This window comes from Falco biarmicus, unplaced genomic scaffold (genome assembly GCF_023638135.1).
Source record: "Falco biarmicus isolate bFalBia1 unplaced genomic scaffold, bFalBia1.pri scaffold_222, whole genome shotgun sequence".
NCBI classification, from domain to species: domain Eukaryota; kingdom Metazoa; phylum Chordata; class Aves; order Falconiformes; family Falconidae; genus Falco; species Falco biarmicus.
In genome coordinates, this window is record NW_026611792.1 from 82,618 (window position 1) to 108,752 (window position 26,135).

Genomic DNA, 26,135 nt, shown 5'->3' on the forward strand with positions numbered 1-26,135 from the left:
CACCTGCCTCCTGCCAGAGCAAACTCTGTTGGGAACACATCTTGAAAACGCATAGGGATGGAGAAATGAGGGGGCTTGTAACAATGCACCTCTAAATTATGGCAAGTTAAGACACAGGGTATGACACCCACTCATCCCAAAGAGCAGACTGCCAGGACAGGCAATTTGAAATGCCTTCAATGAATATATAATGACGTCAAGGTAATGGCAACTGAGCTGGAGCAAGCAGCTGCCGCTCGGACTCCCGAGAGCAACTTCGCTTTGGGCTTCACACAGATGTTCAAGAGCTCAGGGCCAGGCCTGTCCCCACATTAACTCTTAATACCTTTGTAGGAAGAGATCTCACTGTGACCGGATAGGAAAACTAAATGAACATTAACAATATTTTTGGCTGGAAGGTGCAATAAACAGTTCAAGGGAACAGATGACAGCATGGGAGACCTTGCCTGAATGAAGATTTGCCCTTAGCAATTGCACCTAGAAATCTATTTACCTTGGAGGGAATGAGAGAGAACACACAGTGACACAACTGCAGCGGCATGGGAGTGGGTGGTACATGTCTAGGGCACCTTGCAGCATAAAAAAGAAAAAAAGTCAGAGACAGTCATCAGATTATTTGCAGGACTAGACGACTCACAGAAAATATATGGTCAGCCATCGAGAAAGAAAGATTTTTTGCTTAATGTCTCAGCATCAGCTTAAATGCTTCAATCCACAAGTAACAAATTCCCCCTGCTCCATTCTGAGATGCCTATTTCCAGAAAGACGGGCTGCAAACAAAAATTCCTCCCATCAGAATCTGGTCCTTCTCCCGTGCTCTTTTAGAAGAGGAAGCACAAGCCACAGATATTAGGTCCAGTACAGCTGTGCTCACTAGCTGAGTGTGCCTGTGGAGCACAATGCAGAGGAGATGGGGAAGGAGACTCAAAGTATGTACAGAGTTCCTCTCAATCCTTTGTGAAGTCCAAAAGGACTCCTGTTGCAAGTGTGTATGCTGCCAACAAAAGCGGACAGATTTATTTCAAAACTCCCATTTTAACAGACAAGCTCAGCTAGAAAGTAGTGGGAAAAGCAGATGCATCATCAGCACCTTCAAATCTATGTCCTAAGAGCGAGCTTGGGGCTGAAAAAAAGCAGTCCCTGAAAGGTGAACTATTCCTTGCACCTCCGTGTGATAAACACGGCAGGAGCTAGAGCACCATACCCATCGCCTCTCAAGAAAAGGAGTGGGAAGGGAACAGATGACACAGCCCGTAATCATTTGCAATGATGTATCTTAGCGCCGAGTTAAGTTCTGCACCCTTTGTAGCAGACTCTGGCTCCCAGGAGGACTCAGAAGTAGTTGAAGAGGAGGGTTCTTCACCCGCTGTGTAGTTAATCTGCATTAATGACATTAACTTACAAAAACCACAGTGGATGCTAAATGTTTGCACAGCTTCAAAAAGGGACTCTAAAAATCAACTGAAGGTTACTGAGGCCTTTTCTGCTTAATGGTACAGAAATGCCGAAGACACTGTTGGAGACAGGACAATGAACTAGAGACACCTTTCATCTAGATTCTGCTGGGCAGAATGTTCTTAAAACTGGTAAACTAGAATTTAGCTGAGAAGGCTGGTTAAATACATTGGTTTTCCATTTGAAGGAAGCAGATAACCCATCTCGGTGATTTATGGTGCTGCAGAGATGGGCTGGCAGCTATGGAGGGAAACCCTGGGGACGGTGTTTTAGGGAAAGGACGCTTGTCTTTTCTTGCTACAGAACAGCTGTGAAATGCAAAGAAGTCCAGTCCACTCTTTGGAGGGAAGCAATGCCTTCTCCACAAAGGCAGGTTTGATTCTTGGTGCGTTTTTACAGATTAACACCTCGGGTTGGGCTCAGAGCTGCTCCCAGTCACTGAAATGTACCACATTATATGGGCTCTCACTGTGTGGTATCTAGAACTTGGTGTCACCACGTAACAAAGAAAAGTGATGTTAAAGAAAAGTGACGTTAACAAAGAAAGTTAACATAGAAAAAAACAGCCTACTGAAATAGATGGAAGAAGAGCCTTTTTCACAGCAGGGTGCATGTGTCAAACTGCAGGCTCAGAAAACTTGCAAAGGAGTGCCCAAAGGAAAACAGGAAAACAGAGAGGACTCCATCACACTCAGAGGGCAAGTTGCCAAGAAACACCTGGAAATCATCGTGATGCATTTTAGCACAGAGAGATTAAAAAAGAAGTTGTTTCCAAAGTCTCACAGAGGACAGGAGGTGCTGACAGACAAAGGTGTAGTCAGAGCAGCAGAAGTCAGCTCGCACTTGAGCCTGCCTGCTTCAGGCTTACAGCTGACATGCAGCCGACAGGCTATGCCAGCTTGGAGGCTTCTATCACGCACCCAACTGACTTTGGGCTAGCTTGAGCCTGATCACGTTGGGCTCAGGTGTGCTGTCTATCTCTACCCTTAACACGCACACCAAGCCTCAAAGGTACAACAGTGGAGATGCAGACCTGGATGACCGTCACATTTCCCAGAGAGTAGACTATGCCATTCGTTGCTAATTAGCGTTAGCATAACAGTGTTTCATCCCTGTGGAACAATCCCATGGGAATGCTTTCCAACATGTTCCTGTACATAACTTTACAACTGGCACGTTAAGCAAATGTTTTGCTTCAGATATGAAAGCTGAGAAGTTTGCTAGTTATCTGTGATACCAGGAAGTAATTGAACAAGAACTCTTGATTATGTGTTTTAAACAAAAGCTTGTCTTCTTTCAAGGTGGCATCCCACCTTTTTTCTCAGCTTCCTGACAAAAAGACTTTATTCCTTACTTAAATGTTTGAAACTGATGGGCATTATGAGCTGAACTATTAACTAGCATCATGATCTGGAATCTAGAAACCACCCTTTGAAGTGAGCAACAGCTCTTCAAACCCCACCATCGGCTCTTTGATGAACAGCTGTGAGGGAAACAGCTTCTTAGAGACTTGCAGGCTGAACCAAATTCCCCTCTAGAATGGATCCCAAGTACTTTTTGTGTCCTCTTATGTCTCTCTAATCTGTGGGCATTTAGGTTTTCCCTTCAGTTACTAGATTTGTGAAGTTTTTAGCCTCAGATACTCTGCGGCTTGTTTTTCTCATGTGCTTCAGGACACTACCAGACTGGTACAATGTGTTAAGTGATCTGAGACAAAGAGTTCAGACTTCTACACTAGCTTCATCAGTTTGGTGGGTTTTGCCCCTGGAACTTCCATAGTTACCTCATTACTCAGTGTCTCCTTCACAGCACTGTCGCCCTCCAGCGAACACGTCTATGGACTTAATCTCAATATTGTGACATCCAGGTTTCTGGCACAACTCCCAGAACTTCAAGTTTTATTTACTTACATAATTTATACCCTTTCCCACATCAGAGTAATTAGCATACGTGTCTCTATTGAAGTGTGTTGATAAGTACACTAAGAGGTTGTACAAGTTTAGTATTTTAACTGAAGGAACAATGAGGTATTTACACGGCAGACAACAATTCTTCTACTCTCCCCTTTCTGTAATAGTTAGTTTCAGAGTAGCTGTCACCGTAATCTCTGAGAAAACGTAGAATCTTTCTTACCAAGAGAGTTGCCTGTGTCTGAACTGCGTCTTTTCCGGGAGAAAGATTTTACAGATGAATCTGTCTGTTCTACAGATTCGTTCACAGGCTCAGCTCCTGAAGTGAATTGTCTCTCTTCTGTCTCTGATGCCCTGGATTCACTTTTAACACTAGTATTCTCCTTAAAAAAACACAACACAACACCAAAAGAAATAAAACCAAAGATCACTCAATGTTATCTTATAATAAAACTAATATAAAACCAATAAAACAAAATAAAAGCTATTCTTCTCCACTCCAAAAGGGCACCTAACAGGTGGTGAACACTGCCTAGACAGTTGACATAGTGTTTTTAACTCAGAATTAAGGTTGCTAAATTGAAACAACCTCTTACAAAACATCATATTAAGCAAAATATGAGATCAGAAAACTAGAATACACAAAGTTAGGGTACATGTCCCCACAGTCTGAACTTTTCCCTCAGTTATTAAACTAGCTAGAAGAAATAAGCTAGAAGAAATACAGGTGCACTCATTCTTACCAGCACGTGTAATAATAACGACAGATCTAGCTCAAACAACTTGGCAGAGCTGTGTGATGCAGAACCACACGTGAACCACACATTTCTGGTTGGGAATCTCACCCCACCCCATCCAGTCGTTAAGACATTAAGTTATAACGTGTTGCTTGCTTTTTAGAGCCCTCTGCTGCTGCTCTACATGTATTTTGCAGGCAACCATTTGGCAAACTGGTACATTTCCATGATCATGTGGCAAAAACCTGTAGCTTAAAAAAAAAAAAAAAAAGGCCCGAACAACCAAGTTCTGTTTCATTTTCACTGAGGCAGTACAGGCCCAAAGTTAAGCACCTGGAATCTACCTTTAGACAGAAAAAATTTCACAGTATCACCTGTTCTAGAATAGTCATCTCTTCTGCAAATATCTTATCCATCAATAACCTAAAGATGAATGACTGCTCAGAGCCTGCAATGTTTCCTTCTATTAAGGGGAAAAAAAGCTTTTGAAAACCATTATGTGTGAGTTTACAGAAGACAAGAGGTCACACTTGGTAATAAGATAGTCTTTCCAAAAATCACGCTCACCACCTTGAGTCTGTCATTACTCAATGTTGAGTATGTAACAGGCTATGTGTATACGTATCAATAGAAACACACATACATTGCTTGACAAAGTTGTATAATAACATCCAAAAAGGCCTGTGCAAATAAAGTAATGGAGTACTCCAGGGAGAACTAGTTCCCTCCCACACACCTCCTGCACTTGCTGGATACCCATTTGACTCGTTTTTTCCTCTTTGAAATGTGCTGTCTGGATGTACTGCTTTAGTACTGTTAACAAGGTCACGTGAAAAACACGTGGCTAGCAGTGCCTTTTGTCTGATGTCTGAACCACAACTCCTTCCCAGGCACAAAAACAAAGGCGGCAGGCTGGCTGTAGGTCACTACCTTCACCAGCTAGAATCCAAGTCTCACGAGTGATGATGACCTCTCTATTCCTGGTGACATTTCCATAATAGCAAGTTCTAGAAAAATCAGTGAGCAGCCTTCATCAAGTAGTGCGAGAAGGGAAGATTTCTCAGGTAAGCATTCTAAACCGGATATTCCACCGGACAACTGCTCTAGAAACAGTTCTGCAAACTTCATTATTTAAAAAGAAGGGACTAATGAAGAGCAATACCAGGCAGGGGATGTAGAAACCAAATTGCAGTGTTTGATAAAGAAAAAACAAATAACATGCATATTGGGATCACCATTATTAAGAAACTGTTACTAGCCTACGTGGTGAAAGTAGTCTAGACACTCTAACTAGCAGTTCTGCAAAGGACCTGGGGATGCTGCAGTGCCCAGTAAGGCTAACGACACCTTGGGCTACACCGGGATGAGCGTGGCCAGCAAACTGAGGAAATTTCATTCCCCCTCACTGGTGAACCTGTACTTCCAACGCTGTGTCCAATTTTAACCCTTACAGCTGCGTGTGAGGAAACTGAAGAGCAGTCATACTGCACAGCACCCCTTTCAGATTTCTTTTTATCACTGTGTTTATAGAATCTTACACACCAACTCTTCAGTAATCTAATGTAATAGGTAATAACACCATTTTCAGCCTAACAGCATCAGCCTAGCCCACACAAGTCTGGTTCCCAAGCTATCCCTTTTTTTTATTGTTTGGTCTTTTAAGCGAACATGTTTCTGACCACGGATTCACCGCACCTGTGGACAGACCCTCCACTCAGGTCTGATACTCTGCAACTTCAGAGTCCAAAACATTGTTTGGCGGAGAATCAAGCAAAGCTACCAAAGCTGACAGACGTGAAAGTTTTGCCTTTTCACTTCAGTTACTGAAAAACGCCAAAACTGCTGCATCTCACTACTTACACGACTTACGAGACACTGACTGGACTATACCTATACCCAGCTGGAACCATGATGGGAAGCTGAGGTACTAAAATTAGCAACTCGCATGAATGGGGTTTGCTGGATTCACCTTCCCCAAAGAAAGCAAGCGTTTCAGCCTTCACATAGGTATGCTGCCAAGGAGACTGAACGAAATCGGAGGCAAATTCCTCCTGATCAAGCATTACAGAAATGTTCTATTTCCACTTTAAGAAGAAAACAAAACATTTCTTAGGAGTAGGAGTGGAATAAGAGATGCCCATTGAAGGCCAAAGCCTCTAAAAGTCTAGGACAGAAATTCACTGAGGCTGAGAGGACAACGCTGGATCTGAACTGTTGAATGTACTAACTCTTTTCATGTAAAGAGCTGCTCTTTAATTTGCTGTCTTTTAGGAAATCGGGAAAGCAGAATAAAGCAGGTTTCTACTAAACTGTTACTTCTATGAGGAAGACAGTTCAAGGCTCAGTGCTGGTCACAAGAGTAATTAAATGCTGGGAAATACTGTGAACGAAACAGAAAACAAAACAGTACCAGCTTGGTCAAAAGGTCCCGTATGCTAAAACCGACGGTTTCAAGGGCTGACTTCAGTCCACAGAGCAGAAACCCAGGATGAAGTACACAGTATCATCGCAAGTCCTCGGGCTGAAAGTAGCTGGAATGTGTAAGCAGGAATGCCCTGCTCTGTTTGCGCTCCTTGTTCTTGCTCTTCCCTACACATCAGGTTACAGCGGTTGTTTTGAGACTTGACACTGGGCAAGACAAACCTTTGATCTGACCCAGCAGAGCTGTTTTGATGCTCTTGTAAGAACAGTGGAGGAATTTGCTCCCCCTCTGCTCGTATAGAGAGGAACAGAGCGGTCTTCTGTGCACGCCCACTATTCTGTCACAAGCTTGCTCTAAAACACATGGTACCAACAGCCGCTGAAAGCCTGAGTGCTTCCAGATTCAGGGATGAGGAAGAAAACTGTGCTGGAGCCTGATGTGAGGAGTACAGGCACAGAAGCCTCCTCTGGAGAGTTCTGCACCTGCCATGACCCCAGGCTCTGGACAAGTAGGGTGTTAAGTTAACCTTCCCTCTCCCAAGTTTGGGAGGAGGAGACTAGTTGAAGAGTAGTTCTAACAGAAAGAGGGAATCTGTCAAACAAAACGCTGAACAGTCCCTGAATTGCTTTTCAATTGCTCAAAAAATGAGGCCAGTTATTTAACCAGTTACGGTCCAGGACCAACATCAGGATTCTCACAAATATACAAAACCTCCCTCCCAAACAACTACGTGGTTCATGCGCTTAATTCCCCCAGTTCTTGACAAGGAATTTCAGGTCATGGACTCCAAAGGCCTTCAACAAGGGACAACCTATCATTCTAAAAACGCAGTTCAAAAATTCTCGAAACTGACAACATTTAAAGTGCGGTCAACACTTAATATATTGAGTGGGCACCAATTAAGGAGTACTGCCAACTCTATGCACTAGCACAGGGATGTGCTCTTCCCTACACAGTACGGAGCAGAACAGTCTAGTCTAGGCTTGAGCTATGCAGAGGCTTGATCAGAATACACATCCCTTTCTAGAAAGATACCCAAGAGGAAGATGACTAATCTTTATAACGCTGGCTGAAAGCAACAATGGGAGGTTTGCACCAGCTGATGATTTCCGATCTAGAAACTTCAGTGAAGGCGTCAAGCTACCGACAGAACAATAAAACAGTAGCTTCAATGCATACACAAAAATGAGATTTTGAGTGCCTACATGCAAGGTAGGTCTCATGCAGGAGAAACAGATGCAGTCAATCTCCTGAGTTTACTTTGTTTTCAAAACAAACCAAAAAAAGCGCAGAGCATGCATTTGCTCCCTTAACAGAGTAACATCTAGAATGCCCCTCACCCCTCATGAGACTTACAATTTTACATACAGGGAAGACCAGCTCCAGGTAGACTGAAGTACAATTACAACTTGTTGTACACCACAAAGTCTAAACCAATGAAGATGCTTTATACCATTCAAATGTCAAAAGACTATACTTTCCACTGAAAACAGAACTTAATAACTATTTATCAGAAACAATCTAACCGTTTATCTAAATTTAAGCAAAAATCTGCCTCCAGTGGCAATTCTCAAAATACTCTTCTTTGTTGGAGATTAAAAGACGGTATGTTACAACCTAAAAAAGCATCCACTTCATCACCACAAATACACCTGCACTACACATGTTTCCCATGCAAATGAACACCCTAACTTGGCCAACAGGCTGACACATGTCATGCTCATTAACATGGGATACTTTTTCATTCCGTCTTCTTTTTATATCTTGCTTTACCAAGCAAACCCTTCACTGTCCATTAACAGCTTAATTAAAGAAGCCTTCGGTTCTTGAGCAGGCAAGAATATTGAAAAAGCTATCGGTCCAGACCCTAGTATTACTATCAAATATAGTTAGCTCAAGAAAGATGTTGGTTTACCTCCCTTTACCCCTTACCTGCTCTGGACTGAACAATTCTTCCTGAAAAATCATGAGGGAGAACTCAGCTGCGTGGTGATGTGGTTCTTTGCTCCGTTCTTCATCTGCTTCCTGTGTGGTCAGAAGTTCTTGTAGTATTTTAGCAGCAGCAGCAGTTTCTATAGACAGAGTGGGATCGGCAGCACAAAGAATGTCAGAAGGCTGTAATGGAGACAAATTCAGTGTTCGATCTGCTGCCACCAGAAATGACGTGTCTGAAGTTACAGGAGTGAGACGTTCCAGCTGGCTTTCCTCAGTTGAAGAAGGTGTGTAACTATTAACAGGCAGTGCCTGATTTCCATTAAGCTCCAGGATTGAACTCTGGCTCTCTACAGGTGCCACTTCCACTTTTCAGCTTTGCATGATGAATGCACCTCAGCGGCAACCTGAAACATGGCTTCAAGACCGACTTCTGCCTTCTTGTTTTCTTCAGATATATTACATAGCCAGTCAGATGGCATCAGTTCAGCTTCATAAGATGACTGCATTGGAGGATTCTGGAAAAAACAAAATACAGTGAACTTTTGTATAAAAAATTACCATGACAGGATGTGTATTGATTCTGTTTATCCATTTATCCAAAAGCTTGAAAGATTGTCTGTTATTCTCAGTTAAAATAGCAAGTTTAACCAGAAGAAGAAAAAAAAAAAGCTACTACTTTGTCTTGGTTTTCATTAACCACCTTACTCTTGGCACACTTCCTTTCTTCTATTCATGGTCTATCCTGGAGAGGAGCTGGTGTATGCCTGCAGATGCATTGTCTGCACACCCTTTGCACCGCAGGTGTTAAATATACCCAAGCATTCAAATCAGAGACTTCTGGTCTTAGTAGGACCTGTGGGGGTACACTAGAACCACCCTCTTCACGTGCCACATATGTAACAGAAAATGAGAGAGAAAATCCACCCGCCTTCAGTTCCTTCTAAAACTCAAGCATTCCTGTTGTGTATAAACCCAGTATAAACCACAACATTTTTAAGCAAAAGAAAAAGGTCCATATGCTGTAAATGTGCATATGGACAACCAACTTGAGGAACTCACCGCTTCTTAACCAATAATATCATTTTCCTCCTCAAGCGACTGTCCATAGGCACATCTACACAAGGGGTGCCCCCCAGGGATGCCCCAGTCCCAGGAGGAGTGGGAGTTCAAATACCGATGACAGCAAATACTGTAAAACTGCCCTGCCTGTCACAGCCTCACATCTGGACTCTCCTGTCATGACAGGGTCCCACAGAGGCACAACTCGAAGTCTGCATCAATCTGCGTAAAAACCCGACAGAATTTCAGGTCAGAAACCCTTCTTGTAGAACCTACAGAGACTGCCTTTGCCATCACAGATCAGGTCTGAACACTACTAAAATTTTTCACTGTAATGACATCACAGGACGACAGGACACAATCAGCAATCCAGTGATGATTTTTTTAGTAGAATTCATATATATCGAATAACCTTTAAAACAGAACGAAGACAATGACAGAGTTTTTCCAAAGCATCAAGTCCTACCCAAGTGAAATAATAGATGACATTTTAACAGCCAGTGTCTGTACTGCTACTTCTTCTGGAGGTGACTCAAAGGACACTAGAAGGGTCATTTCTTCTGACAAATACAAGTCATACAATGATGTTGAACAGAAACTCAGGTCTATTTAAAATACAGCCTTCTTTTGGAAGAGATCCAGCATGAAGGATTAGTCCTTAGTGCCTGACTATCCTTAGACCTTCTAGCTGAGGTCATGGTTAATGAAAAGCTACTTCCAGAGACGAGTAAATTAGAAACAGGAAGCTACAGGATCACCTACTAGAAAAGCCGTATCAGATCAAATGCCAGTGAAGGACTTGGTCTCTCCCTGAAGGAGATACCACAAAGAGATGAGATCCCGTCTCCTGGGTGTGTGAAGTCAAGTCCTAGTGTGGATTCGTGTAGATGTGCCAGTTTGCAGATAGCCACAAACTGTGGAGGGTGGGGGGAAAAGGAGAGGGAAATAAAACCTGGAATTTGAGAAATTTAGGTTAAGTTAAGCAAAATCTTTTCATTAAAGGCTAAGCCACCTTTATGTTTTTATGAGATAGGTTCAAACATTATTCCTCTCATTTGATTTTTTTTTCAGTTCTATTTTTTTAAAATGTTAACAAGGTGTTTCATTTCTGTTGCATTGCTTGTTTACTGTCGTAAGTAGTCAGGATTTTAATTAAGATCTGGGTTACCAAACCGTCCAGGAATAAGATCATCCCTGCCAAAAACCGACCAACCAACCCACCCATACTGAATCTTTTTCTGCCTCTTCTTAGGGGACCTCAGCTTGAAGCTGTTATAGCACATATTGTCCTCTTGGATGCACTACAGGATCTCGTATGTATTTCCAACAGGCGAAAGGAGCCACACAAAGGTACAATTTAAATCCTTTTAGTTCACCTGGAAAAGATATGACAGACGAGGATGGGGGGGGGCAGCAATGAAACAAGGAAAACCAATAAAAGATTGAGAAGTCAGGGCTTGAAAGACTAATAGCTTGCTGGTCATGCAAGCTCAAGAGGAAAAATGGTCTGACTTAGCAAAAGTGGTGAAAGAGAAGATGGGCATTTCACTTATAAGATTAGCATAGCGTGAGCAGGAATTAAAGCACAACCACACCTTTTCAGGGACTGCTAGCACTACACAAATCTGGCTTGAGTGCTTGGGCAATCAGAATTCAGACTTGATTTCTTTTTGAAATAACATAGCTGATTATCATTCCTTACTACAAATAGAAAGTTTTTCTTCTTTTTTCTTGCACGTTTATTTCTTCCATTTCCTGTTACCTCTTGCTTCAGTTCCACAAGGAAATACTGACAGCTTAATAACCATGGTAATAGCAATAATCAAACAGCAGGGCTGCTATTAAAAAAAAAAAAATAAAAATGAGGTGAGGGCAGGAAAAAAAAAATAATCGCTGAAATCCAACATGTAGCCTCAGTTCACATCTATGATAAAGCAGCGGGGAAGTATTGAGCTAATGGTTGTGAGCTGCCAGCACTGCTGCTGCAGAAGATAGCAGGAGGTCTCTCAAAAGACTCATTCCTACCCAAGGATACCGATTCATCACACTAATCCAAACCCCACTTAAGAGAACCCTAATGGAAAATGGGTAAGAAGTTGTACCCGAGCTCCCTGTTTTGTAACCAACTGTGATGAGAGTGTAATACAAACCTCTGAAACCCCGATTTCAGAAACCTGGTGAGATACACCATCATCAGCCACCATGTCTGGGTATAACCACCTCTGCCCCCTTGCCATTCCACGCAGTAATTCTCTGCAGCTTTTCCTGGAGAGCAAACTGCAGCCAACCAACCAGTTAGTTACCGGCCTGGTCTGCCCGTGTTCCAGGCAGGGTCACCTAACACTTTCAGCAGCTCAGGTGCGTACTGTACAAGCCCAGCAGCTGGCCTCCAAGACCCAGAAACTCCACCTGTCTTAATCTCTCCTAAACTTAAAAAGTGATGCTCTCTGCAAGACCCAGTAAGGAACAGCACAAGGTTTAAGCTTCCTTGTCCGAGAGTGCCAGCTTTTCCTTCTGAGACCACAAAGCACCGTCTGGATCCAACAGAAACGGGGCTGGTAACCAGCTTGCTGACTGCTAGTGCGCCGATACGGTTCGCTGTCTTCGGGACTGGCCCGGCAGTTTCGTATAGGCTTTGCCACTCCTATCTAGCAGCGCACAGCGGGACCAAACAGCCTAAAACGCCCCGCAAACCACGCTTCAACAGCATCGCACTGAATTCCTGCAACTGGTGGAAGGTATTGAGTGGAACGATAGGAAATATACCATGCAATAGTTCTATTTTTTGTGAGGAACAATAAAAATGCTTAGTCAGCCAGGGCTGATGAATTTTACCGCTTTTGAGGATTTGTGCAAGTGGTTACTGATGGATGATCAATACGCCAGCCGGGCAGGATGCTCAATACTGCAGCTTGCCACATCCCCCAGCAGAAGTTTGGGGAAGTATATGCCCCAGAACACACAAAAGGCAAACTGATTATTCCCCACAGCTCAGCAAGAACCGCAGGCAAACTGCTGTCTTCTGTACCACCTGCACAGCCTGTCACCACGTTCCAGGAGAAATGACCTAGGCTATGCTAAGACTCAGAAATCTCTAGAAGTCCCGTTGATCCACGCGGTACGATAGCTGTGTTACCCTGCTCAGAGACAGCCGGTTACTGACCTGGTGGAACTGATACAGGGCACTGCTCGCCTTTGGCCTTCTCACGCAGAGGATCGCCTTCCCACAGTCTCTGCCCAGATGCTCGGCAGCTTTTTGCTGGGGGTTTCCAGGAAACAAAGCAACCACTAGCAAGTGGCCTAAAGCTCTTCTGACTCCACACACTGCCCACGGACTTGCTTCTCCAAACAACTGAGTTTTACTAGACCCTTTGGACACCGTATATTACCCTTCAATCTAGCCACAACACCACCTCTGACACCTCCTTTGGAATGATTTACTATCCCATTGATCTCGGCCTTCCGAGATAAGCTATTTAATTGTGACTTCCCATCGCTCAGACGGATCCTCGCGTCCTGGATGAAAAAAGCAGCTCACGATCAAAGTGAGAGGACAAAGATGCACTGCGCGAAAAATAAATACTACAATATCGACGGCATGACTGGCTGTTGGCTATTTATAGCCTTACACTAACGTGTTATCTGTTGCAGAATGGCTGTGTGATCATGGCCATGACTCCCTTAAAGATCTTTGTGAAACAAAGTTAGCGTAAGTTAGCTGAAGCAGGCCTTGCAGCTATGCTGAGGCATGCTGATAAGGAAGCTGAGAAAAACACTGACCTTGTGCCTAATGTTGTAAATAACTTTGAGGAATTCGCGTAGACAAGAGAGGAAAAAAAAATATGTAGCTAGCTATCCGCAGAAACCGCAAGTAGGAGGACGTATGAAAATGTAACCCTTTAGAGCTTAGCCAATCAGCAGATGACTAGTAGGCATAATTAACTGGAACTGTATATATGACATAATCGCGCCGTAATAAATCGAAGCTTGCTCTATCACTCATATTGAGTCGGCTGCTTGCTTCCCCTCGCTCGTCAATGTGGCGCCCGAACAGGGACATCCCTCCATCTTGTGCTCCGTCTGAGGGGCGGCATGCAGATCTTTGTGAAGACCCTGACTGGCAAGACCATCACCCTTGAGGTCGAGCCCAGTGACACCATTGAGAATGTGAAGGCCAAGATCCAGGACAAGGAAGGCATTCCCCCCGACCAGCAGCGGCTGATCTTTGCTGGCAAGCAGCTGGAGTTATCCAGGCCATAACCCGCCCATCTTGGATAAGCTTATTTTTTAAAAAAACTCATGAATAAAAGACAAAGGTTGATATTTGCAAGATAGGAAACCGGATGATCAAGCTTGGGTAGGTCAACCCTTTTTCAACACACATAAGCATAACTTGCTTCGCTTGTCCTCTGTGAGGGGGGAAAAAAGTATATGCGTTACGCTGTAATAGAAAAGGAAGCCCTTGCATTCTTACTAAAGATCTTCTGATATCTGATAAGCCAGGCCCTCCAAATAAGGTGCAGTTTCCAGTAGAATTACATAACGCATTTACAGGAAGTACTGGAGTTATCTTTAATAAGAGATCTCTGAGGCGGGGCCCATTCCACAAAGTCACCTTAGTTTTTCTCGTTCAACAAATGAAACTCAGGACTGCAGGAAGCTGTCCGGGACAAAGAAGTGGAGCTGCTTCTCAGTATTTTCATAATATTAAAGAATCTCTTTTTGTCCAGGCAAGAACATTCTTCCAATACAAATGCAGGCTCATTAACTAAAAGTGATTCTGGTGAAGTCAAGCAAAAAAACACTCCGCTGATGAGGACACCCACTATGCTGCTACCCTGAAACCTAACCTGAATTACAAAACTACCCGTTTAACATTCAGTGGTTCTTTGAAATAGGTATTTGTAAACCACATCACTTTCACTTTATCAAGCAGATCAATTTTCAAATTTATATCCTTAATTTCACAAGTGTATAAACCTGCAGCTCATTCATACAGTCTCCTTCGCTTTCACCTCCTTTCAGTAGGCTACGCTCACCTGGAGAAAGCTGTCGTGGGTGCACGCTGAAGCAGTAGGACCAGCACAGCCAGCCAGAGGATCTGTGTGGGCTGCTGCTGAACAGCTCTGGTGTGGCTGCAAGAATTCAAACACAGCTATCAGACTGCCGGAACTTGTGTCTGGTGTGCAGTTCTATTGCTTACTTCGATTAAACATTTCAATAATCACACAGTAAGCGAAATTCCAGAAATTTATTGTTACCTCCCAAGTCATTTTAAGACCAATTTCTTAATCTTAAAAATACTTATTTTAAGATATGTATAGATATATTAAAAATATATATTGTAAAATTGATAAAACACACACATACATGCAGAAACTTCATCATCAGTCTTTTCTGTCTTAATATCACCTCCCTGATTTGGCTGCTTGAGTTTCTTGTCACAATACACCACAAAGTGCATTCACATAGCTGAGCCTAGGTGTTCATACACACATACACACTTGTGACCATGTGAATTTTAAGACTTACAAAGAAAATGAATTATCTTAACCCAGAGTGTGTCATTCCGAAGAATATCATGACTACTCCTGAACTACCACTCACCAGAAAGGTTTTCATATGTAAATGAACCCTACAGGCACAGATGTATGCCAAAGGCGCGATTGGACTTGCACTGTCAGGTGGCACCAATAACTAATATGTCTCACATGGTCTCCATGACTGATTTTTCATTATTAGACACTCTCAGATAATGAAGCTTCAACGCATTTCTTTCACCCGATTCTACTACTGTCAAAGGTTTTGCAGATAGCCGAAAGTAAACAGAACTAAATCCTTACAATAATTATGGTCTAAGGCTAGTGGGGAAAAAGAGACTTAGACGAGCATATTTTATTTTACTGACTTTTCAATAAGAATCATAATGAAAAACCAGGGAATTTTTTTGTCACGGAAGTTAACAAACAAGTTTGAATACACATAAAAAGAAATCTTTTCAGAAAGTTCTACTTTGATTTCATTTAATGGGACTTCAAAAGTGAAATGGAGAGTCAAGAATAAGATTGAACATACATTCTTCAGTTCTCTCACTTATTAAATACGTATCTTAAGGTTAACTATCACTTTCCAAACAAACTAATCTTGCTGCTGTGCTCTCATGATGAAGGAAACCAGACTTTTTCATGTGGACATATGAAGAAACACGCTTTCAGCATGCTGTATGTTATAATATACAGAAGAAAGGATAGCGGAGAGATTAAGAGATACACAGGCACAGAAGTAAAACCGCTGAGACAGTCCTAGAGCGACAGTGAAAATTAAAAGATTTATCATACTCCAGTGAAATGTCACTTACACTCTCAGAAACGCTAATTAATTCACTGGGGGTTTCAAACGCCTCAGATTCCCTAAGTTTCTGCATTTTAGTTTTGATTACACCTTGCAAAATTTGGTATGTTTTCACCGCATTCTCACACCCACCTCCCACCCCAGAAGATTCTACCTGAGCAACATAGCCAAGTTATCCTTTAAACTTAAAGCAACGAGCGTCACCCAGCGAGAGAGATCTCCATATTCATGTCTAAATCTACACTGGTCTCCCTCAGCTCCCCTACAGGCAGTACTTCAAAACAGGCACTTCCAGGACACCAGGAATCTTACCCCAAGACAAACTCTAAACCGAGCTACGTGAACCGCGCCCGAGACGCCCCTTTCCTTCCCTTGACTACGGAAGAGGGCTGGGGCCTTAGCTGAGACAGAGACAACTACAATTCATCATGATGAGTTTCAGCCTATGCTCTGTAACCATAGAAACGCAAAGCGGGGACCACCTCCCACCTCCCACCCTAATGAAGCAAGTATTCTGGACGAGGCTTGGAGCAACCTGGACTAATAGAAGGTGTCCCTGCCCACGGCAGGGGGGTGGGAACTTGCTGATCTTTAAGGTCCCTTCCAACCCAAACCATTCTGTGATTCTCAGGACACCTGCTCCTGGGAGAAGACTTAATAGTTAGCAGCTGGTAAGGCAGGCTCCACACTTTGGCCACCACAGTAATCTCTGCATAAGGGGCACAAGGCAAGGAGCACGTGGCAGAAGTTGCCTGTCTCTTAAACATTTAAGTGTGTCTACAAGAAATGCCCAGCTCCTCAGAACCCTTCCTTGACAAAAATGACGTTATGGAAACTAGCGATTATTGCCTGAAATGTTCTCAGCAGAGGTCTCAGAAGAGATGCACAAAAGATGTAATGATTTCACTGTGTAGGATTTCTAAACAGGGACAGATAGCTGTCTTTGTGAAGGTGCGGCTGCCAAAGGAGGAGCAGGCAGAAGGAAAGAATAATAACTGAGCTTTAGTTTGTTCAAGGAAAGGGTCACTGTTCTGAATTTCAGAAGTTTTAGGGAAATTAAACAAACACACCACAAAACAACAACAAACAGACCACCACTCCCCAGAAAATAACCTATCATGTGATTTTTCCAATTCAAGGTAAGGGCAAGGAAAAGAACAGTAATTTGCTTCAACTCCTCTTCTGAAGAATAAAAACACTGAAGTGAGACTGATTTATTTTGTAATCAAGTGATTAAGTGAGACTGACAATTGTGGCAGAAATAATTTCGAAAAAAGAAAGGAGCCAAGACTTTTGTACTTTCTAGTCTTCAGTGCATAAAAAAATACAACATAAAGAAGCTAAGCAAGAAAAAAAAATTTAGATACAAAAACAGTACGAGCAGAATGAAATATTCTACACCAGGAGTCCTCAAACTACGACCCGTGGGCCAGATATGGCCCCCCAGGGTCCTCAATCCGCCCCCCCGTATTTACAGAACCCCCACACCACCACCACCCTGCCGGGGGTGGGAGGGGGAAACCAAGCAGCCGCAGATGACTTCCGGCCACCTAATCCGCGCGCCGGCCCCCTGTTTAGAAAGTTTGAGGACCCCTGTTCTACACAATACGTTTGACTGATCTTTAAGGTTTAAAACCTTAACCTGGAAAAACATGAGACCAAGGCCTAGGATACTACTTCTTAACAAGGTCTCAGTGCTTTAATATCATTGTCCAAGTTTTGCTTAATTGAAAAAACAAAAATGAAAGTTAGCCTCACACCGACTAGTTTTGGACAAATGTCTTTCTCCTCGCCCTTTCACCTCAACAGAAAGGCTATCCAGAAAATCACCAGGGGACACGCAAAATCTGGAGGAAGGACACGAATAGCAAACAGAAACTCCTTTTGCTTTAAAGGTCCATCTTCCTTTTAGACTTGACACTTTCTAATTCTCACTTGAGATATACACATGGCAGAGTATTATAGAAAAATATTTGAAAGTCTCACTTTAAAATCTATTTTCGAAAAGCAAATGCAGAAATTTTTTTCCATACCTGTTGGATAGCAGGTTTGTGAGTACGGCACTGAAGATGCAGAGCTGCTACAATTTGCAATGGATGCGGCAACGCTTTGAGTCCCTTGCTGAAGTGGCAGAAGAGAAGCCACAGGCTGGAGTGTGTACGTGGCTCCCGTTGGAAGCGTCTGGAGTACCGGAAAGGCAGCCCCTTTATCTGGAAAAGCTGGGGAAGCCCCTTGCCCTGGCAGCAACCCAAGTGGTCCCTGCTGGATCCAAGTGGAAGGGACTGGAGTCGGACCTAATCTTTGTGCTGGTGAAGTGCTGGGGGCTCGGCACGAGGTTGCCGTGTAGGAGTAAGGAGGGAAAACACCTTGACCGTAAAGTTGATGAAACTGTCCTCCAGTCAGCAGTCCTGCAGTGGGTACAAAATAAAGCGAAACAAGTGTTAAGGAAAGGAGTTTTCACAGGCAAAGAAAGGCAATATGAGGAGCCAAGGCTCTACAACATGATTTGGGAAGACTGCCTTTGCTCCAGCATACTTAACCCAGAAAGGAGACTGTACTCTTAGACCCGAGCATGCAGTAACTGCTGTGCGGCACACGAGTGAAGCGCCAACACAGGTGTCTGCGTAGCATTCAACCTCCTTAAACTGGCAGTAACGAGTTACCCATATTTAGAAATGTGCCATACATCAGAAAGTGTAGTAACTTACTAAACCAAACAAAAGCAATTTGAAAGTACTGTGTGTTAAATCAGACAATACATTTTAAAAAAGGGACATCATAAAGCAAGATTTGACCAAACTCCACTACTGACAGCTCACAAACAGCTAAGGGAAGGGCAATGTCAAAATCCTCCAAAGGACTTTGCAAGTACTTTATGACAAGTCATTTATTTGGTCAAGAAAAAAAATTCAAAGCCAGTTTTTCCTCAGTCAGCTCAACTAGTTCAGTGCAGACTAAAATATCCCAGACTTTGCCATTTTGTTATTTCCTAGATAGTCCTTTTATTCTTCTCTATTATTTCACAGTTTCCTCTCTCAGACAGTTACTGTTTCATGAAATGGTATTTGCTTTTATACCATGACAGCCCAATTTCTGTTTTGGTGGCTTTCTTGAAACACTGACAGTAACACCCCGAACGCCTGCGCTCATTGATTTCTCTAAGAACTACTGCATTTGTGACTCCCCTGCAGGATTGCATTTAGCCATGAGAATTACAAGTTTCAGGATGGTTCACATCAATAGGGTTGATCTAGAAGCCAGGCTTTCTCAGACCTGTAGTTTCCAATTCTCACTCAAAAGGATTTTTTTTTAAAAATAGCCTCACATTTACCTCTGGCACTCCTCTGACGGAAGCTAATTCAAGAAATCAGTAACATACAGTCATTATTCTGCAAGTTCACATTTAACCATTAAGAATCACTAAATAAATACCAGCTGACCCTGAAGATTTGCTAAGACTTAACGTATAGGACCGTTTATTTCCTGTTCAGTACTTTCACCATTTATAAACAGAGAAGGAACAGGGGTATGAAAATCCTTTTGTTTATATTTTACCTTTGGATAGGGACATGAAGATTATCTAGTTCTAACACATACACAAGACACCACAGGATGCCAAGTTACCCACCTCCCGTTGCTGTCCAGGAATTGTTCCTGAATGTTTAACACAGCGTTACACGCTGCAAGACACTGGGAACAGACTGACGCTTTGCAAACACAAGTATCTCTTATCTATCAAATTACCTCACATTTACAGCAAAGTCATGCCGCTGAATAGTCAGTACAGAGCGCAACAGTGCATTGTCAGCCTGTCAGAACTTGACTGCATAGAAACCCCAATGTTTTCCTTGTTCTGTCTTTCTAGAAAATGAGACTCCTAGAGCAAAAACTCTGAAACTGCAGCCATCAAAACAGAGGACAAAAAATGAACAGGTCATCTCTTTCTAATAATTTCCTTTACCAGTGGTCTGCATTACATCAGACAAACCACATGTCATTGAAGTCTGCAATGACTCATCTTAGCGTTAACAACGTTCACATCAAATCATTAATTTAAATGCTTCCTAGCCTCCCTACTGAAATAAGTTCCATCCCTTCTCCAATGCTTCATTTTGTTTTCTTGGTATTGCACGTGCAGTTCCACACACATCACGGAAAACACCACTTGAATTAGATGACAGTTCCTACCCTGACACAGTAACCACGAGCATGGTGATACCCTACTCTGCTCTAAATGCCAGCCGGTGCTGCAGAGAGCAGTACCGTCAACTGCTTCTCCCCTTCTCCTGGTCGCACAGTCCTGCCGCTCCTCCTACACCGCGCCTTACAGTCCTGCCGCTTCTCCTACACCGCGCCTTACAGCTCTGCACCCACGGGGTGCATCACCCGGGTCCAGGAGCCAGCCACAAAAAGGCTGTTGAAGTCTTCTCCGATCGTTGCGCTGAACCAACATGTTGCTGTATCAGCTGCAAGGAAGATGACAGTTAACACGCCACCAAAGGAATGGGAAGCAGGAGTGCTCTTCTGGCAGCAGCCCACAGTTAGAGCAGCCCAAGAGCACTGCAAAGCAAGATATTCACATCTGCCTTACACAGCGCCAGCTACAAAGCTTTCGGGCCGATACAAAACGTGTGGAATAATCCTGAGGGCTCAGACTTGTCTTGGGAAAACTCAGATCCTCTCAAAGAGCATTAGAAAAAAGAAAACACGTTCTAGAGCTTTTCAGCAGTATTATTTTCTAATTAGCTCTCACCTACTCATGCAATCCGTTTTAAAAACTGCATAGCTTGTGAATTCTTTTTCAGGAGACAACCGACAAAAATCTTACTACCAGGTCTTGCCTCCTTTGCACAAAACTAACACGATGCTCTAATTATCACTTCACAAGACTCACTGTTTCGCACACAATTAATGACAGCTTATTAAGCACCCCTACTGATGGGCATCCTTACCGACGGGCAAGAAGCGGTAACGTTCATCTGGTAGAGCTGTGCCAGCTCCACAGAGATCGGGCAAGGGTGTTCTTAGTGTAGTACGCAATGGAGACTGTACTATAGTCTACAGGCAGCCTGAAATACATGTGAACCATGCTACTCATGCTTACTGGCAGCAGATCTACCTGCATAAACAACGACAGCTTCCCTACACCGGCAAGGACAGGTACCCTTCTCCCTCAGGGGAGTGCTGATTTCCAAATCCCATGCCACCCAGCGCTTCTCAAAAACCCACCAAGGCCCCACACGGCCCACTCCGACTCACCAGGCCTGTTGGCATTGCTGAGCGTCGAGGGCGGAAGCAGCGGTTGCCCGGCCAGTGGCGTGCCAAGCAAGCGCTGGAAGCGGTTGGGTGGGCGGCTGGTCACATCCAGGCCCGCTGCCATCTTCGCCTTGTTGCCCTTCGTCAGGCGCTTCAGGTGGACGAGGAGGTCGTGGCGGTCGCGGCGAAAGTGGGGGCTGCGGAAGCGATGCAGGGGCCCGGTGCCGTTGCCACCGTTGCCTTGTCCACCCTCTGGGCCCGGCCCCAGCACACCGCTCCCCGGCAACACCCCCACCTTGCGGAAGCCATAGAGACTGAGCTGTCGCATGAAGCTGCTGAAGTTCGTGGTCTTGAAGAAACCGGCGGCTGCCGCTGCCCCACGGCCACCCGGCTGCGCGGCGACGGCCGGCCCGGCGCCCAGCAGCTCGCACTCACAGCGCGGCCGGTTGATGACCAGCCCCCGGCCGGAGGCGCCCCAGCGAACGGAGCGGCAGCGCGGGCTGTTGACCAGCCGCCGCAGCCTGGCGGGGAAGGTGTCGGCACTGACGGGGCCGGGCTGCTGCGACGCGTCCGTGTCGGTAGGTGGCGCCAACGCCGCGCTCAACCGCCGCCCCGCTCCTCCGCTTCCCCCGCCACGCGCCGAACGGCACGTGCCCCGCCTGCGAGGCGCCGCCCGCCGCGCGCGGCCCCCGGCCCTCAGCCCCGCCGCGGCGCTGGTCCGCGCAGCGCCCCGGTCCCTCGGCACGGCACGGCCGCAGCCCGGCCCCCCCCCTCAGCTCGCCGGTGCCCTCAGCCCCGCCGCCCCCCTCAGCCCCGCCATCCCCCTCAGCTCCCGCCGTCCATTCAGCTCCCCAAGTCCCCTCAGCCGGGCCATGTCCCTCAGCCATCCCCCTCCGCCCCGCCGGTCCCCTCGGCCACCCCCTCCGCCCCGCCGGTCCCCTCACCCCGCCGGCCCCTCAGCTCCGCTGCCACCAGCATCTCCCCTAGCTTCCGTGAGCGACCGGGCGGCTGAGGCCCGGGGCCGAAAGTTGCCGCTCGGGGCGGCCCCGCCGCCAGCCCGGAGCCGTCCCGGCGGCAGCCTGGAGGTCCTCGAACCACGGCGCGGGCGGGCGCCGGGCCGTGGAAAGCGGCTGCAGGCGGGGCAGAGCGGGGAGCACGCGTTCCGCAGCCCCGCGCCCCGCCACGGCTGCCCGCCGCACCGGGACCGCGCGCGGGAAAGGGGGCGGGGCCGCAGGGCCACGTGACACCTCGCATCCCAGGGAGGGGCGGGGCGGGGGCGGGTTCTGCTGAGCAGCCGGACCTGCCCGGGCCGCTGCGCTGTCGCGGGGTGCGGGCGGCGGGGACGGAGGGGACGGACGGGGGCGCGGGTGGCGGGGACGGAGGGGACGGGGGGGACAGAGGGGGACGCGGGCAGCGGGGGGCTGGGGAGCTGCTCCATGTGCCGGGGGTGCACCGGGCTGGTGCTTACCCCGCCGGGAGGAATGCTGCCGGCAGAGCAGGTGTTGCAAAGTGTCGGCTTAAAAACCACTGGCAGTTCACAAAAGGAAAAGCAAATTTATGAGGAGCGCAGAGGAACGCGGAACAAATCGGGAATTGTGTCACATTTGCCCTAAACCCCCCCAGACCTGTGCAGCTCTGATCCCCACGCCAGAACAGATCAGGTGGGGTTAAAATGGGGCAGAGAAAATCAGCAGCGAGGGTAAGAGCTAGCTTCAGCGGAAGGAAATACTGAAGAAGGAATCTTCAGAGGGGCGGTTATTGTATAAAAACATAGGTAGTAAAGTTGTAGTTAGCGTAAAGGAGGCAAGCACGACTACTGGAGGTTTTCAAATAGGAGAAATCAAATCAGGTACTTAACCACAGGGAAACCGGGGAACTAATTGCCACAGGATGTTTTGGGTACCACAATGTTACTTGGCTAAGGGAGGGTGTGGGGGTGTGCGTGTGTGTGAAGAAAAGAGAGAGGAAAAAAGAAAAAGAACAAGATTAGCTATATTCACAAAGGCCAGAACTCTTAAGCGGCACCTTTGTCACTGCGAGTGCTTGCACTGTGCGCTGGCACAGCTCTGAGGCGGTGCCTGAGCTGCACTGGTGCAGATCTGCCCTCTCCTCAGCCTTGTGCTGCCAGCTGTGACTGCAGGCAGACTGCAGGAACCAGCAGAACCATCCTTACCGCTGCAGAACAGGAATCTGCTACGAACCAACAGGCAAAGAAGAGCAGGGAGCCGGGGAAGGAAGAGTGCGGTGATCTCTCTCTCTGCTTGCATCTTGCCCACAGGTCACCAGCAGTGGCGGAAGAAAATGACATTCCTCTCTCTTGGCTGCCCTCAAAGCAAGACAGTAGCGAGAAGACTGAGCACCTGTGTGTTTCGTGACCTCAAGTACATTATCTTGGAGTTGTCGTAAAATTTCTTAGCAAGAAGGTACAAACCCAAACCTCTTCTTTAACTAAAGTCGTCCTTATTGCTTTGGTTTACAGCACAGCCCCTAACCACCAAGGCAAGTAAAAGCGCAGTAAGTTCCAGAAAGGGGGCAAAATTGAATAAACTGATGGGAAACCGTTCCTATTTTTAAACTGAAAGTAATATCCCTCTGCTCTTCCGCATAGCTGAAGTGAGGAAAATGGTGTTTGGGCGGGGTGGCTAACAGAGTTTCACACTTCAAATTAAACCAGAAGCAGAAATTTTGTCAATGTTGTCATCAAAGCTAAATCCAGCACCACAGAAGGATGTTGCTTTACCCAAGGAATTAACGGCCTGCGATTCTAGTAACCTCATGCTGTCGTCTTCCCAAGAGGCTTTGCATTTTTTTTCCCCTCGGTAATAATTTATTAAGAATTACGTTGCTCAGTGTAAACAGCTAAAACTTAAGTAAAGCATACTGAATGCAAATCTGAAAAATCCAGAAAAATGTCCACTTCACAAAAAATTCTTCTCGGCATTCCTGAGGTTGTCTTTTGCATTTCTTCAGTGAAATGAATCTGGGTTTCTCTCCCCCTGTGCAGCGAGAGTGCCAGAAGACCATGACTACCTGATGGTGGGACAGGTGAGGTTTTTAGTGTATCATCCGTAACTCAGGGCAGAGCCAGCAATACATAGTCCATAACTGAAATGCAGAGCATGATTCCCTAGAACTAACACACAGAAACAGCGGTCCCTTTGGTACCACTGGCCATTCTTGACTTCAGCCACAAGAGCGGATTCATTTGCCACTTCATGGTCAGTGGGTTAAATTTGGTCCTGAGGACTTTAATCGTTACTTTGCTGTCAAAGATTGTTATTAGCCAAAGGTGATGGGAGCTGCAAGAAGAAATAGCTTATTACTAATTTGTGTTATGGACTCAGTGCTTTCCTTCTTTTTCACCCATGTGAACTCAAATTGCTGTTAGCCCGCACGCCCCTATTTGCCATGTACCATGGCAGTTACTCCCTGGTGTCTGCCTCTCTCACAGCTGTGCCCTTCTCTGCAGCTAGCTTTCTTCCTCCTTCCCTGCTGCGGGACACCAGAGATGTCCCTATTTTACACACGAGAAGGTGGGCCTTTGCCAGAAATTCATAATCCTCTTCTCCTGCCAGTGCTTAATCTCCATTCCAACCTTTTGTAATAACCTCCTAGTTTTCTGTGTTTCCCTTGCTTATACATATATATATATAGTAAAAACCCCTACCAACTGAACGATGTAAATTACACATTTTGCAAACTGATTCTGCAGAGCTGAACAAAAATGTTATTGTTAGCTTGTCTACTGTATGTCAGGGCAAGGACGGCTGCATTTCCATGCGGTGTGCTGACCCTGACTACCATCCAAGGACATACTACTGTTAGTAAAGGCAGCACTTAATCCCTGGAAGGTCTTACCAGGTTAAGTGGAGGAATTTTCATCACCTGGAAAATTTAAATCAATGTGTGCTTTTGTTCAGCTACCAGTTAGTTGAGGAAGTGACCAGTTTACGTTATCAAGCCTGTAATTTGAAGAAGGCCAGACACGCTACGTACAGTCACCCTTCCTGGGCTGAAAAAGTCCACCTCTAAATGCATAAGAGGAATGTACATATATACTATAAAGCTGGAAAATAACTGTTCTTACCATGATTATATGCTTGTTAGATCTGTGAGTGGTAAGAAGTGTTGCTGTAATTATTTTCAGTTTTGTTAGGAAGGTAACAAAGAACAGTTGAAAAACATTCCCTAGAGAATTAACATTTTGGAAGAAAAGTGATTTTTCTTACATTTTTTTTTCTAGTTAAAGAAATAATTAGCTAGTGCAGAAGGATGGATATTATTTTCTTATTGATGTATAGCAGTACAAATCTTTGAGCTCCAGACCTCTTGTAACACAGCTAAGGCAGAGTCTCCTACTACTACATTTTAATTTGTTCTGAATCAACATAAGTAAACATTGAATATTTCTATCCATGTCATCTTAATTAGGAAGGAAAGAAGGACCTAGATGCTTTGCTAATAAGTCAGATAAGGCGAAACTCAAAACTGTTTTCAGATTTGACAAATTTTGACAAATAATCTCTATTTTTAATTATGGATGGGATTAGGTCTGGAAGCACGAGCATAGTACAAGACAACCAACTTTCCTACTCAGCTGACTCATCTGAAACTATGGAACATGACAATTTTAGAACGGGAGCCTAAGAACATGTCATCAGCCCATTTTTCTCAGTTCTGTTTTAAGTGATCTTTGAAAAGCATAGTTAACTTCTGTTTCATGTGTTAATACCACATTAAATTGCCTTATTGCTTTGTGACGTAGAGAAACTTTGGTGTTGACTTCTCTGATTTATTTCAATTTTTTTTTTTCTTGTAAGCTTGAAAAAAGGATATTCCACTGAAGTAAGTTGATTGCAAGCAGTTTCAGTAATTGAATCCCTAGATAGATGTCTTTATGCTGGGAGGTTTTGTTCCACTATTAATGGATTTTTAATTCTGAAACAGTTTAATTTAAAACCGTTGCCATAAAACATGTTAGAATTCTCTATTTTTGTGGCAGGATTTTTT

At 45.0% G+C, this 26,135-nt stretch overlaps 1 protein-coding gene across 1 annotated transcript; it reads right to left on the minus strand.

The window, feature by feature from the left end:
* Window positions 1–1,951: 1,951 nt before the first annotated feature.
* On the minus strand, window positions 1,952–23,902 carry LOC130143323 (heat shock factor protein 5-like). Its single transcript, XM_056326024.1, has 6 exons — window positions 23,866–23,902; window positions 22,102–22,255; window positions 21,129–21,784; window positions 17,903–18,277; window positions 8,457–8,974; window positions 1,952–3,748 (listed from the first exon to the last, which is right to left on the minus strand). The coding sequence occupies exons 1-5, from the start codon at window positions 23,900–23,902 to the stop codon at window positions 8,949–8,951; spliced, it is 1,248 nt and encodes a 415-aa protein (XP_056181999.1). The 3' UTR covers window positions 1,952–3,748; window positions 8,457–8,948.
* Between the last annotated feature and the right edge of the window lie 2,233 nt (window positions 23,903–26,135).

Bases quoted from the DNA above. Each gene is read 5' to 3' on its own strand.
- LOC130143323 (XM_056326024.1), bottom strand. From the start codon at position 23,902: ATGAGGTTACTAGAATCGCAGGCCGTTAATTCCTTGG. The intron at 18,278-21,128 runs GTGAGTCGGAGT...TACCCACTGCAG, and splicing joins CAGCAATGCCAACAGGCCTG to GACTGCTGACTGGAGGACAG. The intron at 8,975-17,902 runs GTATGGAAAAAA...TGTTTTTTCCAG, and splicing joins ACAAACCTGCTATCCAACAG to AATCCTCCAATGCAGTCATC.